This window comes from Cetorhinus maximus, chromosome 11 (assembly GCF_964194155.1).
Source record: "Cetorhinus maximus chromosome 11, sCetMax3.hap1.1, whole genome shotgun sequence".
In the NCBI taxonomy this organism is placed as follows: domain Eukaryota; kingdom Metazoa; phylum Chordata; class Chondrichthyes; order Lamniformes; family Cetorhinidae; genus Cetorhinus; species Cetorhinus maximus.
The window spans coordinates 6,180,929-6,198,553 of NC_135889.1; the positions used below are offsets into that span (position 1 = coordinate 6,180,929).

The window sequence follows — 17,625 nt, forward strand, 5'->3', positions numbered from 1 at the left end:
CACAGCATCCAATACAAATCTTAAACCAAATACCAACAGATCAAACAAGATTCAGAAGTCTAAGCCTCATTTGATGAACATGTGAACAATTGTGATTAAGATGACATTTTAAAAACTTGCTAGGTATAAATATGAAAAAAAAACTTTATGCTACCCTAGTGAAATAAAAATTGTACAGACTGACCACACACACAAATGCATACCAAGAGAAAAAAGCTACAATTCAGGAACATCATGTAAATTTCATTACCAGGAATGGGATAAAAATGTAACTTTATTGTTTCTTGGCATTCCCCCGCCCCCAAAACCCCCTGCACCCCATATTTGGATGAGATTATATTTATTTTGTATACAGAACATTAAATTCCATGGTCATTTTTTGACATTCAAAAAGTTATAAATTACTACTTTCAACAGCTTTATTTCCAAGATACTGCTAAATATTGTCCAATGCCCTCAATATTGGTTATCAATGGCATACATTTACCTTTGTAGAAAAGCACCACAATTTTCTGAAAGGCCTTCATGAACTGAATATTGTCGTAACAGTATTCCTGAATCTTCAGCAGCAAAGTCAGCTCAGACTGACCTTGGGTGGTGAAGGCAGCAAGGAGAGGGCTGTATTGCTGAAAATCCCAAAAAAAAAGACATCAGATGCATGCTTTCTAAGCAATGAGACTCAGTGCAACCACAAACAAAATATTTGCTCTCTGTTGATCTGGTTGGACTTGGGCGTATAATTTTTTCTTTAATTCATTCATAGGATGTGGGTTTCGCTGGCTGGGCCTGTATCTATTGCCCATTCCTAGTTGCCCTCGAGAAGGTGGTGGTGAGCTGCCTTCTTGAGCCGCTGCAGTCCATGTGGTGTAGGTACACCCACAGTGCTGTTAGGAAGAGTTCCAGGATTTTGACCCAGTGACAGAATGGCGATGTATTTCCAAGTCAGGATAGTGTGTGGCTTGAAGGGGAACTTCTAGGTGGTGCTATTGCTATCTATCTACTGCCCTTGTCCTTCTAGATGGTAGTGGTCATGGGTTTGGAAGATGCTGTCTAAGGAGCCTTGGTGAGTTTCTGCAGTGCATCTTGTAGATGGTGCACACTGCTGCCACTGTGCATCGGTGGTGGAGGGAGTGAATGTTTGTGGATGTGGTGCCAATCAAGCGGGCTGCTTTGTCCTGGATGGTGTCAAGTTTCTTGAGTGTTGTGGGAGCTGCACTCATCCAGGCAAATGGGGAGTATTCCATCAAACTCCCGATTTGTGCCTTGTAGATGGTGGACAAGGCTTTGGGGAGCCAGGAGGGGAGCTGTTCAATGCACGATTCCTAGCCACTGACCTACTCTTGTAGCCACAGTATTTATGATTAGTCCAGTTCAGTTTCTGGTTAATAGCAACCCCCAAGATGTTGATAGTGGGGGATTCAGTGATGATAATGCCATTGGACATCATGGGGCGATGGTTGGATTCTCTCTAGTTGGAGGTGGCCAGTCAGAGACTTTGGAGCACCTGCATAAATATAGGTTCCAGACGCCCAACCTTAAGGGCTACTCCAAAAAGGTCACTCAAGAATAAAGGGGTCAAGATTCCTCACGGTCTACAAAAGGAGCTCAGGCTCCCTTTTCATGTGAATTGTAGACTATTTCTTTCTGAGATCAATTAGCAGAATGATATGGTGGATAAAATGGGGTCATATGGACAATAGGCTCAATGCTAATGCTAGTGACTTGTCATCATTCCTCCCATTTCCCTTTCCTACATGGTAGACTCCAAATGTTTATGGAATTTATTAGTTGCATACTGTACAGCCATATAAAATTCCCAATAGCAGGATTTTAAAAATGAACCATTAGGTAACTGGATACTCCACCTCAAAAACAGCACCTGCTTCTCAATGTTTTGCAAAATTATCTAGGAAGGCCTTCAGTCACCAAGCATTGCTAGCTCAACTACTGAAAGATGTTGAGCAGAAGCCATTTCACAAGGAAATCCCATCAGAAGACACTGTAACAGAAGTTTACCTTTAAGTGCTTAATGGCTTGTTCTGTTAGCAATTCCTCCTTCTTGTTCCATTCCACTGCACCCATTACACAGCTCCAGACAATGCTTATCATTGTCTGCTCAGAGATGCTGTTTTTCTTCATCTCTTCTTTGGCATATGTGATGATCTGTCAAATAAATTTATGGAATTAATATCCTCATCTCACCCCCCCACCTCCAAATAGTATTAAATTTTGATCCAAACTTGTCCATTTAATCGGATTTTATACAACTCACTGCAGCATATCCTACTGCTCCACCCTCAAGATGATATACATTTGACCTTTTTGACTAAGAGTATGTCATGAAACAGGGCAACTGTTCAATGTTTTAAAAATGCCACAAATTTTATGGACTCCTTTCATAAATTAGTTCTAGAAGCTCACAACTTGCTATTTTAAAAATGGTCCATGCTATACAAATTTAAACTCTCTCCTGCGATTTCCTCCTCTCAGGGTATCAATGCTTCACTGTGGTCCCAATGTTCCTCCTAAACTGAGCTCCCATAGCCAGTGATGTGAAATGTATTTCAGTAAATCGAACAGGCTGCATGCACCTCCAAGGAGTTAGTTTCTACTACTGGCCAATACTAACACAATTTAAACATCATTGACTATTTACAAAACTGCCTCGATGAGGACTTGAGCATTGAAAGGGGCGTGGCTGAAAGCAGAAAAGGTTATTGAGGCAGACAAGATGTGGCTAAAAAAAATGCTGTTCAACATTTAAAAAGTGCGTTTTTTGGACATTGTGGAAACCAGAACAAAGGTCTCTAGTAAAGGTCTTAGAAAACTGGGAGACACTTTCAGTATTCAATGAATTGTGGGATTGTGTGCAAATTGTGCTCTGAAACCAAAGTTAAATAGAGAGTTTACAAGTGGTACGAAAAATGGGCTCAATGGAAAAGTGAATTATTTAAACAAGAGCTCACGTTGATGCAGCTAAAACTTAATGCAAACAGAAACATGGCTTTGGAATTCTGAAATTCAATGTTTATTTGTCGAAGGACAGGAAGATGCCAGCTGCCGATCGGGTGGTTAAGTGAGAGTAACCTGGACAGCTACAGTGGATGGCCAACTTAAGAGTCTTAATAGGAAAGATCTGCGACCAGATCTCTAGGTCAACCATGACTACTAGGCTGGTCAGAATGATGTGCGCTTGAGGGGAAGTGGAGAAAAAAGGAGGACATGAAAAATTACTTTTATACCATGGAACAGAAAGACGACAAACAAGTACTTTAGTATTCTTAATAACTTCCTATTATGTTATCTATTTTTCAATAGGACAGTCAGTGTGCTAAATATTGAGATCTCAACTCAGAAAACTTCATTTTCCAGATGGATTTGACAAGAGATGCAATTCTTTCCAGGATAGAGGAACTTGTTGGGATAGCGCAGAAATTAGAAGCTGCTAGGAACATTTTTTTTTAATTTCTGTTGGGCTGTTGTAAAGAACATATCTTTTATTTTCGGCTGGATTGTGGATCAAAATTACAATGGCTGAAGTTTGAAAGACATGTCCAATGGACAGGATGAGATATATATACAATGTTCCAGCCTTGGAACAGAGTGTGCCATGAAAGACAGGATGGTGTCAGAAAGGAGTCCTGGATCAAGGGAACTGCCTGGCAACAACGTTTTGATTGGGTCCTGACCAGGTGACCAAGGTTTTGTGTGAGAAGTATGGCAGCAAAGTAGCTCCTAGCCTGAAAGGAACAAGACCTAAAACCTCTTTCTCCTGTGTGTAGAAGATTCCTGTAATTCTACAATACCACCTAGCTGGCCTTTTTCTCCTCATATCTCTATAACCTGCCCTCTCTGACAACCCCTGTCAAGAGGCAATGGGGAAAATCACTACTAGAGACATTGAAAGACAAGTGCTCAGCCAGTGAACTAAATATCGAAAGTGATGATACAAGGTGCTCTTTCAGCAACAAGAACTAAAGGAATTTGGAAGACATAGATCAAAATCAACCCATTGAATCCTGTACTCCGGAATTGGTGCTATTGAACTGTTTTATCCCACCCTTAAAATCCATGTTTTTGTGTGTCTTATTTGAGCGTGTATAGGGATCTAAGAAGAGGTAGAGTTTAGGTTAGAGTTAGAAATTACCAATTCATATTTCTTTCGCCACTGGTTAACTACAGTTTGTTCAATAAACAGTTATTTACTTATTAAGTTTACAAACCTGGTGCCAGTATTCTGTTAACCTAAATTAAACAGTTAGGTAGAATTGAGGCAATTTGGTGGTTTGATCAAACTTTTCACACTTGTCACGGCTTGGGGAACAGTGGGGCTTGATATAACAGCTCACTATCCCCAATGAGTACCATAAACTTTATAGTGGGTAACCCAGGACAGGGGAGAAAGGGAGCAGGGCACCCAGCTTCACTGGCGGCTCACCCACCCCCCTCCCCTCCCAGTTCAATTGGTATCCCAGGACAGGGGCTTAGCCCCTGCAGACTGAGGAAGAGGCCCAGGTGCAGTCTTCAACTGGGAGTTGGCCAGAACCTGGGTTGTTGTGTCACTGCCCTGGGCTGGTTTGGGGCCAAGACAGAGAGAGTGAATAAATGGGAAAGGAAAGCAAGCAAAAAGTTGAGCTGAATTTCAGGAGTGCTGTGATTGAGACACAGAAGCTGTGGTACTCATTAAGGAAAAGCAAACAGCCATCACATTAAAGTAATGGGTGAGATGAACTTTTCTGTATGCTCTCAAAAAACATAAATTAAGTTGGTTTTTAAGCATGTGTGGGTCACGACTGATTTTGTCTGTGTGTAAATGGCCCTTGATACCAATTGGTACCCATTGGTCTTAACAACAATAAAAAGGATCTTCTATGTTCCAATAAGATCATGAAGGGGACTTGACAGGGTGGATGCTGAGAGGATATTTTGCCTTGTGGGGGAACACAGATGAAGAGATTTCTTTCTCCCCTCAAAGGACTGTCACCCTGTGAAATTCTCTTCCCCAAAGAGCAGTGGAGGTAGAGTCAATTAATATATTCAAGGCTGAGTTACACAAGGGACTCGAGGGTTATGTGGGACAGACCCCACAATCAGATCAGCCATGATCTTAACGAATGGCGGAGCAGGCTCGATGGGCCAAATGGCCTGCTCCTAGTTCTTGTGGTTGCTGTTAATCAAAACTTAAGACTTCCTGATCTCTAACTCTGTTACATAAAGGCTAAACTTACTGAGCTATCAGGAGTGGGAAAGGGACCTTCTTGAAGAGATTGTGTTCCAAGACAACACCAGATATATAAACATTGTATGCCTTTAATATATTCACACAAAAAAACAAGAAACAGTTACATAAAAGTAAGAAGAATTGGAAATATTTAGATTTGCTTGGTTGTCTGTACAAAGGCATATCCTACAGCCAAGGCCATAGTCAACGATTCCAATCTCTTGAGACATCATATTAAAATCAGCAAACAGCTAGAAGTTGGGTAGCAAAAGCAGTATTATATTGATATGCCTCAATTATCCTTCATGGCTTGCAATTTTCAAAGTCTAGTGCAGGCCATGAAACTAAGTTAAGAAGATGACACAGGCAACTATCTTGACCACCTAAGACCCAAGACATCGCAATCATGAATCCATGCCCCAGGCACTACAGACATTTTTCTGGCTTAAAGCACCTTTCCACTGCATGGGACCATGGGAATATCATAGAGAGCAGCCAGGTGCAATTTTATGGCAATGGAACATCTTGTTTCTTCACAGATCAAGTCAATCTGTGTGTAGTTACCAAACTTCCATGTCCAAATGTTAAGAACAGTAAACTTAAGCCATAAACTCAATCAGAAACCAACAGCAGCAATATCACATCATTTAAGTCAGTTATACATTTCTATGTTCTGTTCTCCAACTAACCTTGAAGTTAAGGTTAATGTCACTAAATCTCACTATTACCTCTTTGAGGGGATCACCACGGGCCATTTGATCTTGGAGCTCCTTCTGCAGCTCCTTTCGTGCACCAAGAGATTGCTGGTTACGGACAAAGTCCGCAAGTTCCTTCAACCCTGCATCAGTGAAGTACTTGACAAAGTGATCATAACTCTGTTTATTAGCTGGGAACAATTCCTGCAAAAGATTTAGAAGACTTACTAATCAATTTATAACATACTTTCTTACACAACGTATGTTGGCTAAAAACTAAATGCAGATGTTGGGAAATTTGGCTGTTTATATCACAGAATCATATACAGCCCAGGAAGCCAGTCATCGTGTCTGTGCTGGCTCTCTAAAGGAGCAACTCACCTTATAGTAAATCACATCTTGATTTGGATTTGAGTTTGAATGAGTGTTAACATCAGTTATTGGCCAGAGCAGTGGGAATAAAAACGATAGTTGCCATGTTGGCTACAACTCACATCAGGTGCGAGTATTAGGTGTTGGCCAGAAGAATGGGAAGACCCAAGCATCATCAGTTAACTATCTGAGATTGTCTAGGTCACGCTGTTCTGTTTGTAATATTAACTGCTCAACAGTTAAACCATGAACACAGCCATTATGTCAAGTCTAGAGGTTGGATGAGAAGGAACTCACTTCAATATACATTCTGGGTTATCACGTGATAATAACTCACAAAGAAAGGGTACACAAATATCAGAGAACAGCCCTCAAGATCAGAACTCACGGGACAGTTGGAAAGACAACACTGACATAGGCCAAATTCGACGACCTTGGGTCTGCAAGATGACAGGTCATGTGAATCAGTTGTATAACCTTAATAATCATTATACTATTGGTGCCCAAACAATGACTACAAAATAGGGAATGGAAATTTCTCTAGTCATATTTGCTTTAACCAAAAGCAGAAAAGGTAAGTACAGCACAACAGGCACTGACTGAAGCAATGCAGACTTTCATCAACTCGCAACACAAGTTCTACAGAACTCTTTGTCCAGGGAGATGAAAATTAATGACCTAAAGAGTTAGAAAAAAAAGTAAATATAAAACTTATCAACAATCTCAGTGGTCTATACATATTTTGTTCCCTTAAGGATGTATAATAGGAGAAAAACACTTAGATGTCATTCCTAATTTGGATGATCTAAACAAAAATCCATTTATAATGGCATGCTACGAAACGTAAATTATCAACTTGAAATTGTGGATATTTCTAAAGAAAGTGTTTCAAAGAGTTAAGCATTTTTCAATTTTAACTGATACAATAGTTTTTTTCATGCTCACCAGTAATCTATTGTCCATATTGACCTTTCGAAGGCTCCCAGCAACAGCGTTGATGTCCTTCTCAGATATCCAAGATTTGAATAGTTTTACAGCAAATGCTGCTGAAACACCTGAAACAAAAACAAAATATTAAATATATAAGCAGAAAAAAGCTCAGACTGATCCACTGCATCGAGACATGATGTAACCACATAAACCATCGACCCATATTGGGATATACTCCATCTACCACTAACCTAACCAATGTTATTTCAAAAACCTCACATTATTACTTCTCTCAGCCTACATCCTTCTTACGTAAAGTAGATCCAAGAGCTAATAGACTAGGTGCCATTCTGGTTCCCCTCAACTGCACCAATTTGCAATGACCCAAACAAAACATTCACTTTAGTTAAAATTAACCAAATTGAAACATCATTCATCCAAAATAAAAGCAGCCACAAGTTTTTATTTCATTTATTCTTTCATGAGATGTGGGTGTCGCTAGCTAAGCCAGCATCCATTGCCCATCTCCAATTACCTTTGAACAGTGGCTTGCTCGGCCATTTCAGAGCACAGTTAAGAGTCAACCACTTAATGTGGATCTGGAGTCACAAATAGGGCACACCAGGTAAGGATGGTAGATTTCCTTCCCCAAAAGAACATTAGTGAAAATGAATTATTGCATAGAAAATTAATAGAAAGGTGAATTAAAACATCTTAGCATAATTTGGACACGGGGATCAAATGGGAACACCTCAGCAGACAACCAGATCTAATGGCTGCCTTGATCAACCAAGATTTACGACAAAGCTCACGAATGAATTTAGAATTTACCTTCCTTGACCAAGTTCTCATTGAAGAGGCTGCTCAGAATAGAGGATGATAATGTTCCATTGCCTAACAAAATCCCAGTCAACATGGCTAGCTTGGTTCGTTCAGATTCTGTAAAACCCTTCAGGAACAACAGCAGCTGAAACAAGCCAGTGGTTAATATTAATTCTTTATCCATCATTTGCAGAAATATTTAATACTGCAAATATAATTAGCATAAAAACTTTCATGAATTGATAGTTTCCTAAAAGAAAGACATCTGCTCATGCAGGATCAGTTTGATTGGTTGTTCTGGTTGCAAAAGAGTAATTATGTGCAAAAATACCAATAGAATAATGAATTTAGAGCTATTAAAAATGGATACGATTTCACGAATTCCAGATTCCAGTGTAAAGAATAGGTTTACTAAATAAAATCATATGTTCCAAGTTCTATTACTGATGACAAAATTTGACAACTTTTTTGTATTTCATCAAGTAACCAAGATAGTTATTTGAATCAGCTCAGACCTTTTTTATTTCCTCTTCGAATCCTCTCTCCAGGTATTTGTAACGCCTGATCAGCTTATTAAACACCTGTAATACAAAATTTGAGATTTCAGCAAGTGGCTGAAAAGTGATTACCAGCATAGAGCAAGAGGAATGCTCAGCAATTTATCCTTTAGCTGGCCTCATTATAAACATCCTTGTCTTCACTTATCAAGCAATTACACTGAAAATTCAGCCATAATGGAATATAAGCAGTCTCGCACAAGTTTTAACTATTTAGGAGTGCAGCTATTGAAGGCAAGATATTTCTAACTCAAAAATTTTGTTGGTTTCAGAGCTCAAACTATTCATATTTCTATTATCCATGCAAAATATACGTTAACAATTCCAGGTTTACTGTAATGAGACAGTCCCAAATCATTATATCAGTTTTCTACAACCTCACCTGCTTAACTTGAAAAAAGTCAGCTGCTCACCATTCAAAAATGGATTGCTAAAGATTAATTTGTCACGGGAGTTAAAAGCAGTGAACAAAACTCCAACATTTGAACAAGTTGTGCATTGAGTTTACTTTGATGTTATGGCTGGTCCCACATTCTACAACACAGGAACAAAGCACTCCCTTCAGAAGAGTGTTTTAATTTCTAAGTTTCATACAATTTGGAAGAGTGCAGTGCAAGACTTTTCTATTTGACAAATAATCAGCTCTTGTCCAGAGGCTCAAAACTACAAACGATCTGCCTGTCTGTCAAAAATTGACATGTTTAATGTTCTCTTGTATGGCACTTTATCTCCATGTAAATCAGCTCATCAGCTCATGTTACACAGATTCTTTCAGTGTTTGCTGGTGGTTCTTAGTGCTCCATTTCAAATTGTAAGAGTGGCTGCAGAATACCTATTATTGTGGCTTCATTGCATAGGATCATCGTCCTCCCATCACATTAATTAGTATTTGGGAGCATTAATAATGGCATCCGAATATCCCTCGGGCACAGTACGACCATTCCCTGCTGAACTCCCAAAAGCAGTTACTAGGTTTTTACCAAAATCTAGCCAATTAAAAGTAAGCACCTTACCCTGCCTGGTAAGACAATTTATAGCAAACAGCACTTTTATATTCAGCTTTATAATTCAGGTAGAGTTACAAGATTCATTTTGTGAAGCTCAAATGCACAAAATATATAAAGCATCATTTACAACATTATTAGTGGTTGAACATTTTCTCTCTTCTTCCTTACCAGGCTGACAATGAGATTATTTGGAACACTATTTTTTACGCTTCAACTTAATTCTAATAAAAAAAGTGTCACTTCAACATAATGCTAACAAATAGCTGATCATCTATTGGATATGCTGAACACCAAGTGGTGCATGATTTTGTACGTCAGAATATAAGGCAGAAGGAACAGAACTAGTCGAGGTGAGGAGAGATTTTAATTTAATATTTAAAAGGAACACCTGGTAACTGAATGGTGCAAATCAAAGTAAGCTACCTTCCATTCTCTGCCAGTTTTAAAGATCTATTACAGCAAGGCATTTAACTCCCTTTCCAGGTAATTTTTCCAGCTAAGAACCACAAATCTAAATCATTAATATGAAGCTTTCAGTAACAATTTACAACTCAGCTCTGACAAATTAAAAATTGCAAATTGGGACAGAAAAAAATGCTTGCATGCAAGCTTAATTCAAAGCTGCACTAAAAGAATACTTAAACATGTCACACGACAATTTATGTTTAATATAGCGCCTTTAATGCTAAAATGTTTCAAGACACTCCACAATAGCATTACACAAAATTTGACACCGAGCCACATGAGGTGGTACTGGGGCAGGTAACCAAAAGCCTTATCAAAGAAGTTGGTTTTAAGGAGCGCCTTAAAAGAGGAAAGAGAGGAACAGAGCTTTGTGGAGAGAATTCCAGAGCTTAGGCAGCTGAAGGCGCATCTGCCAATGGTTGAGCAATTAAAATTAGGATGCTCAAGACGACCAGATATTTCAGGAGATTGTACAGCTGAAGGAAATTACAAGGGCAGGGAAGGGTGGGGCCATGCTGCAGTTTGAAAACGTGGATGAAGTTTTTAAAATTAAGGTGTTGCTTAACTGGCAGCCAATGTAGCTCAGTGAGCATTGATAAACAAAACTTGCTACAGTTAGGATATGGTCAGTAGTTTTGAATGACCTCAAGTTTACAGATAGGAGTTTGGAGGCCAGCCAGGAGCATGTTATCAAGTCTAAAGGTAACAAAGGCATGGATGGAGGTTTCAGCAATGATAAGCTGAGACGGGGACAGAGTTGGACAATGTTGCAAAGGTGGTGGAAATATGTGGTCTTAGTGATGACGGAGATATCTGGTTGGAAGTTCACCCCAGAATCAAATAAGATACCAAGGTTGTGAACAATCTGGTTCAATCTCAATCAATTGTCAGGGAGAGAGATGGGGTCAGCAGCTAGGAACAGAGATGATGGCTTCCACTAGTAGGCACTCCCAGTAAGTCAGATCCATAAATAAATGAAGTGAACTTTGCATTTCTCCAATAGGAGAAGAAATGTAAAGGCAATAAAACTTGCCTGAGCATATGCACGTATGGTCTCTAGATTTTCTTGAGCAGCAAACACACAGACATCTGTACGGGTCACGTTATCAGCAAGGGTACCACCTGGAGCTATAAAGTAGAAAGGAAATTAAGATTTAAGGTGAATGGTAAAGGAACCAAAATGCACATGAGGAAATTTTTAAGCAATGAGTGGCTAGGATCTGGAATGCACTGTCCAACAGTGGCAGAGATCTGGCACGGACATGATGGGCCAAATGGCCTCCTTCTGTGATGTAACCATTCTATGAAATAAATTCAGCCTTGTGCAAGACTCCTCAAAAAGTGAGCGTCCAAATGAGACAGCAAAATATACATCCTAGGTTTGCACAAATTTCAAACTGCAACCCAAAGTACAAGGGTTCAGGTGAGGGCAGTGTAAGAGGAGATATGAGGATCCTCATAACCAAATGTAAGTTTTAAAGTAGAAAAATGAACAGTCTCGATCTAATCCTTAAAAAGTACAGTGCACAGCATTTCAGTAATCTCTGAAAAACTGCTGTAAGAAGTGTTAACTACAAACTGAACATAGACACTTTCCAAGGTATCCCACTGCCAAGTATCAGCTAGAATGCCACCTGTGCCTCTTCAATATTCAGTGCTAGTTTTGTAAATGACCTTTTGTACTTTATCAAGCAATCAGCAGATAAATAGTGCTAAACTGGTTACTGGGGAATTGTGACTTTGGAGCCACAATCCAAAACAGGGCTTGAAAGGCACAACATCAACTAAAGTTCATTCTCTTCAATGCATTAAACTAATGTATTCAGTGGAGATTGTATACAAATTGCTGCCTTCATAGCAGTGCCATTTGACATCCTGGACATCAAATGGTGCGGGAAGAGGTAAAACGGGCAGGTGTGTTGCATTTGCTTTGGTTGCACTGGAGATGCCAGCAAGAGAAGCTGGAAGTGCGAACAGAAGATATCCCGAAAGGAAAAGGAAAGGAGACAGTGAGAGAGAGGGAGAGGGTGAATGGGAGGGAGACAGACAGAACAGCAAACTTCTCAATCTCGAGGAAAAAGGTTAAAAGAATGTCACTAGAATGGAACGCTTAGCATGTGGCTCGTGGGTCAAATCTGCCCCTTCTGATTCCTTTCTTTTTTAAGACAAATGTTGTCCCTGATTTGGTTTATTCAGAAAGCAGAGTTTTTTTTTAAACAGGATCAGCCATTACCAGTTCCAAGGCCTGGGACATTTAAAAGAGCTGTGATGGAAATGCGCAAGTCTGAAGGGATGGGGGAAAAAATCACTGTGTAATCATTATTTTCTACATAAATGTATCTGGATTGCTTAACTGCAATATCCCTCCCCTGCATGATTTCACATGTAAACTCTAGCCAGGAAACACAGTAAAGCAGAATGCCAGCTGAACACTGGTTCAGTGGAAATGTGGACAGTTATTTCTCCTGCAGGCAAGGTTCTGAATCGGTTTATAATTTTCCCACCCAAACCATGTATCAATTTCCTTTCAATTTAGAAAGCTGTCCTTCAACAGCCAAAACGAAGTTAGCAATGCAGATTCAAAAGTTTGCAAAAAACTTAAATGGAGCTCTCACCCAGCATCCCACCGGCCACCAGGATATCAAATAGAGTTTCAGCATAGCGGCGATAGTCGAGCTTTGCTCCAGAAGCATCAAGAAACTTTGCTACAGCTTCCAAATCACTGCCATTTTCATTCAAACCTTGGATAATAGAATCTTGGAACTGAGTAGGCTCAAACTTCTCTTTTTCATCTACGCAAGGAGAAACTCATCGTCAGCATGGCAAACATATTAATCATACAAGTATGCTTTTTACTTATTTCCCAGAAATAAAAACTTGACATTATCCACAGGTGTCGAATGTCAGAGCCCTAGGAATTGTTTAACCCAGTGGCAGTAGAGGGGCAGGGGTGTGAAAAACTGCCTGTGGTGTCTCAACTGGTGAAAGCACCAAGTTCACACACAATTGATTGATGTGTAGCATAACAAAGACCAATGCCATAGAAAAACAAAACCCCACACTGAGCTTCCGATCTCAACCATATTAATTTAAGGATAAGACATGGTTTGACGTTCTAAATGTTACCTCTTCTCCATACCACTTGACAGCACACCACCATCCCTCTAAACCCAGGAAAAAAAATAGAACAGGCTCACCCAACCACTTTCTTTCAATCTAAAGTAGGATTACATCCAATGGGATTCATTTACATGAACAAGCAATTAACACCAAACACCGTAGACAACACGTCCACATTCTTTTACATGCTTTATAATTACATACAATTACATATGGTTAAGCTGTAGAATTATAATTTTCAAATTAGTATTTTGATACATTTTACCTCAGTAACATACCTCTTTTCCTAGTTTTAAAACGCTGGCCAGTTAGCGTTGGCTTCTGCTGCTTTGGATTATTCATAAAAGACACCCTGCCAAGAAATAAGAGTAAAAAGTTTACAAATCTCTCTATACAAACCTAATTCAGTTCAGCAGAGAACGTGTATCAATTTAAAATAACCCAAGTCAAATTTGGTCAGATGTAATGAGAATTTAACAAACCAAAGCAACATACAAGAAATACTTCAGAATTTGTGAATACTGAAGCATCAAATGGCTCAACTAAAATGTCAATATCATATCAAAATCATTTTAAAGTTCTAGTCAATATAACATACTTCAAACAATTCACCAAATGAGTTCACTGCTTTGTTCCAAGTTGTCACACCAAGGTTCCCTAAAATATGTTCACCTCCATAATTGCACCAATCTCTGCCCACCTCAACCCATCTGCTGCTGAACCCTCAACCATGCTGTTATCTCCAAACTCTTATTGTTTCTACGCTCTGCTAATCGCCCTTCCACTTTCTGTAAACTTCAGCTGATCCAAAACTCTACCACCCATATCCCAACTCACACCTACACTGGCTCCCATTCTAGCACTTCAAGTTTAAAATCATCCCCTTTGTGCTCAAATTGCTCAATGGCCTCACCTCTCCACACTTCAGTGGCCTACTTTAGCCATATAATCCGCTGAAATTTCAGCACTTCTAATTCTATTCTCTTGCATATCTTTAATTTTCATCACTCAACCATTGCAGACCATGCTTTCAGTTGCCTGGGCCCTAGATCAGTTGACTTAGTGGTGACCATGGCCTCCATGATTGAAATGGATCACCGCCGTACCAAGTACTTCATGCACCCTTCAGCCAGAGGAGTCACTTTAAAATCCTGTATTCCATGGCATGAGAAAAATGAAATAGAAATGGCAATACAATTAAAAATATAGAAGCCCTTAACCAGAAGGCACAGATTTAAGGTGATTGGAAAAGGAACCTGGGGCAACATGAAGAAAAGGGTTAAGCATAATTAGTAGTTAGAATTGGGAATGTACTGCCTTCAAAAGGGAATTGGATCAATACTTAAAAGGTGGAAAAATTGCAAGGATTGAGGGTGGGGGTGGGCATAAAAAGGAGTTGGTGAGTGGAACTAACTCTTCAAAAGAGCTAATGCAGACTCGATAGGGCAAATAACCTCTTCGTGTGCTGTACTACTCTATTCAGTTTATATTTGTGTAAAATTTCAATCATAATTGACATTTTTTCACTTAACAGAAACTGAACAGCTAACTTGTAATTCCAAAACTTGCTGGGCCAGAAACTTCTGTAATGACAGGTTTACGCCGTAAATTACTATGAATACAATCTGATAGTGTAGCAATGTCAATGCTACATGTGAGATCTTGTGAGCATCATGTCCAATGATTTCTCTCCTGAACCAAAAAATGAAAAAGGATTTAAAATAAAGTGAGAAAACAAAAATGAAACAGGGCAAATTAGAGTCAAGCAAAAAAAGACAGAAAGAGGAGATGGAAAGAAAGACCAGATTAGGTGATACAGAAAGGAAGAGAACAAATATAAAAACAAGCAGAAGGACTGCTAGATGATAAATGTCCAGCTAGTTTGTCGTCTACTACCCTGCAGTTGCAAGGTATAATAATGGGTTTGTTGGCTAATCATAGCAATCAATCTCTATCAATTTGTCTACAACAGACCCAAACATGAGGAAAATCCCCAGTGGTGCAGTTTTGCGAACTACAGGTCCAAGTCACCTTTTCATGCTACACTTAACACTAAATACAAGTGTTTTCTTTAACAACTTATGGCGTATCATTCATATACATCTCCTTTTCTGCAATTGCCTATTGTTTTGTTTATAACGGCAAGCATCATTAATGGATCTTTATTATAATGACCTGACTTCCCAACAATTTCTAGCCTATCAAGAGAATTTTCTAGATCAGTGCTGCAATAAAAGAACACAAACACAGTGCATTGAATAGTTGAGGACAGGAGACCACTCTGTGTGTAAAAAAGTTTCTCATGTTGTCCTCTGGTTCTTTTGCCAATCACCATAAATCTGCACCCTCTCAATGATCTTTGAGCCTCTGGAAACATTTTCCCTTTATTTATTCTATCCAACCCTTCGTGATTTTAAACACCTGTATCAGATTTTCTCTGCTCTGAGAGCACCCAGTTTTTCCAGTCTGTGTAACTGCAATCCCTCAAATCATTCTAGGAAATCTTTTCTGCACCCTCTTCAAAGTCTTCACATCCTTCCTAAAGTGTGGTGCCCAGAATTGGACATAAAACTCAAGCTTGGTATAGTTTCCTGCATTTTGTATCCTATGCAATTATTTATAATCCCCAGGATCCCATACATATTAACTGTTTTCTTAGCCTGGTCCGCCAAGAGCCATGTCTGTCTCTTGTGCACACCTTTTAAAATTCTGCCATTTAGCATGTATTGTCTCTCTCTCTTCCTATGAAAATGCATCACCTCACACTTCTTTGCATTGAATCTGCCACTTCTGTCCTGTCCAGCAGCCCGTCTATGTCTTCTTACAGTCTATTACTATTCTCCTGAATGTTTTACTACACTGCCAAATTTCGTGTCACCTGAAATTTCAAAATTGTGACCTGTACCCTCAAACCGCTAATGAATATCAAAAAGAGCAGAGATCCTAGTACAGAACCTTCAGGAACTCCACTGAGCCTGAAAAATCAGCTAGTCACCACAATATTTTTCTATCCTTTAGCCAACTTTGTATCAATGCTGCTACTGCCTCACTTACTCCATGGGCTTCAATTCTGCTAACAAGCCTAATATTTCAAATACCATTTAAAAGTCCATATACACATGACTGCACTAAGCTCACCCCTTCATCCTATTGCCTCTTCAAAAAACTCAATCCAGTTAAACTGTATTTTCCCTTAAATTCATGCTGGTTCTCCTTCATTAGCTCATGCTTATCCAAGTGACTGTTCATTTTCTCCCAGATTGTTTCCCACCATGGGCATTAAACAACTGGCTTGTAATTGTCAAGATTTATCAGATTTAACAAGGGTATAACATTTGTAATCCTCCAGTCCTCTGGCAAAATTTTATAACTATGGAAGATTGTGGTCAGCTCCTCCCAGGCCATGGTGACAGACGAGAAAACTATCACTAGAAGGGTTCAAAATTGATAAGGAGGGAGTGTTGAATAAACTGTCGGTACTTAAAGTTGACAGGCACCAGGACTGAATGAGATGCATCCAAGGATATTGAAGGAAGAGTAGAAATTGCAGGGGCACTGGCCATAATCTTTTCAGTCTTCCCTAGACTCAGGGGTGGTGCCAGAGGACTGGAGAATTGCAAACATTACACCCTTGTTCAAAAAATATTGTGCGGATAAGCTAAGCAATTACAGACTAGTCAGTTTAACTTCGGTGGTGGGCAAGATTCTAGAAACAATTATTTGGGATAGAATCAGTTGTCACATGGAAAAATATGGGTTGATAAGGAAGAGCCAGCATGGATTTCTAAAGGGGGAATCGTGTTTAACTAACTTGCTCAAGTTTTTTGAAGAGGTAGCAGAAAAGATTGATGAGGGTAATGCTATTGATGTGGTGTACATAGACTTTCAAAAGGCATTTGATATAGTGCCACACAAGACTCGAGAAAAATTATTGCTCATGGAATAAAAAGGACAGTAGCAACATGGATACAAAATTGGCTGAAAAATAAGCAGAGAGTAATGGTCAACAGCTATTTTCGGGCTGGAGGAAGGTTTGTAGCGGAGTTCCCCAGGGCTCGGTATTGGGATCCTTGCTTTTCCTAATATATATTAATGATCTAGATCTTGGTGTGCAGGGGACAATTTCAAAATTTGAGGATGATACGAAGCTTGGGAGCATTGTGAACTGTGAGGAGAACGGTGTGGAAATTCAAGAGGACATAGACAAGTTGTGGAGTGGGCAATAGGTGGCAGATGAAGTTCAATGCGGAGAAGAGTGAGGTGATGCATTTTGGTAGGAAGAACATGGACAGACAAGATAAAATAAGGAGTGAAATTTTGAAGGAGGTGCAGGAGCAGAAAGACCTGGGTGTATATGTGCATAGATAATTGAAGGCAGGGCAGTTGGAGAGAGCAGATAATAAAGCTTATAGTATAGAGAGCAGATAATAAAGCTT

The 17,625-nt window shown here is 39.5% G+C and overlaps 1 protein-coding gene across 3 annotated transcripts in view; it reads right to left on the bottom strand.

The window, feature by feature from the left end:
* The window catches only part of LOC144686346 (eIF5-mimic protein 2), a 38,929-nt gene that overhangs the window by 9,236 nt on the left and 12,068 nt on the right, over positions 1-17,625 (bottom strand). Inside the window, exons 2-10 of one of the 3 annotated variants that reach the window (XM_078551421.1) lie at positions 13,468-13,541; positions 12,685-12,861; positions 11,103-11,197; positions 8,556-8,621; positions 8,050-8,185; positions 7,234-7,343; positions 5,950-6,120; positions 2,017-2,163; positions 488-626 (exon numbers count right to left, since the gene is read on the bottom strand). In XM_078551421.1, the coding sequence (XP_078407547.1) occupies positions 488-626; positions 2,017-2,163; positions 5,950-6,120; positions 7,234-7,343; positions 8,050-8,185; positions 8,556-8,621; positions 11,103-11,197; positions 12,685-12,861; positions 13,468-13,531 (1,105 nt within the window). In that variant the 5' untranslated portion in view covers positions 13,532-13,541. Of the gene's footprint in view, positions 1-487; positions 627-2,016; positions 2,164-5,949; positions 6,121-7,233; positions 7,344-8,049; positions 8,186-8,555; positions 8,622-11,102; positions 11,198-12,684; positions 12,862-13,467; positions 13,542-17,625 lie in introns of those variants that run through there. The other 2 variants (XM_078551423.1, XM_078551424.1) reach the window with 2 other exon arrangements.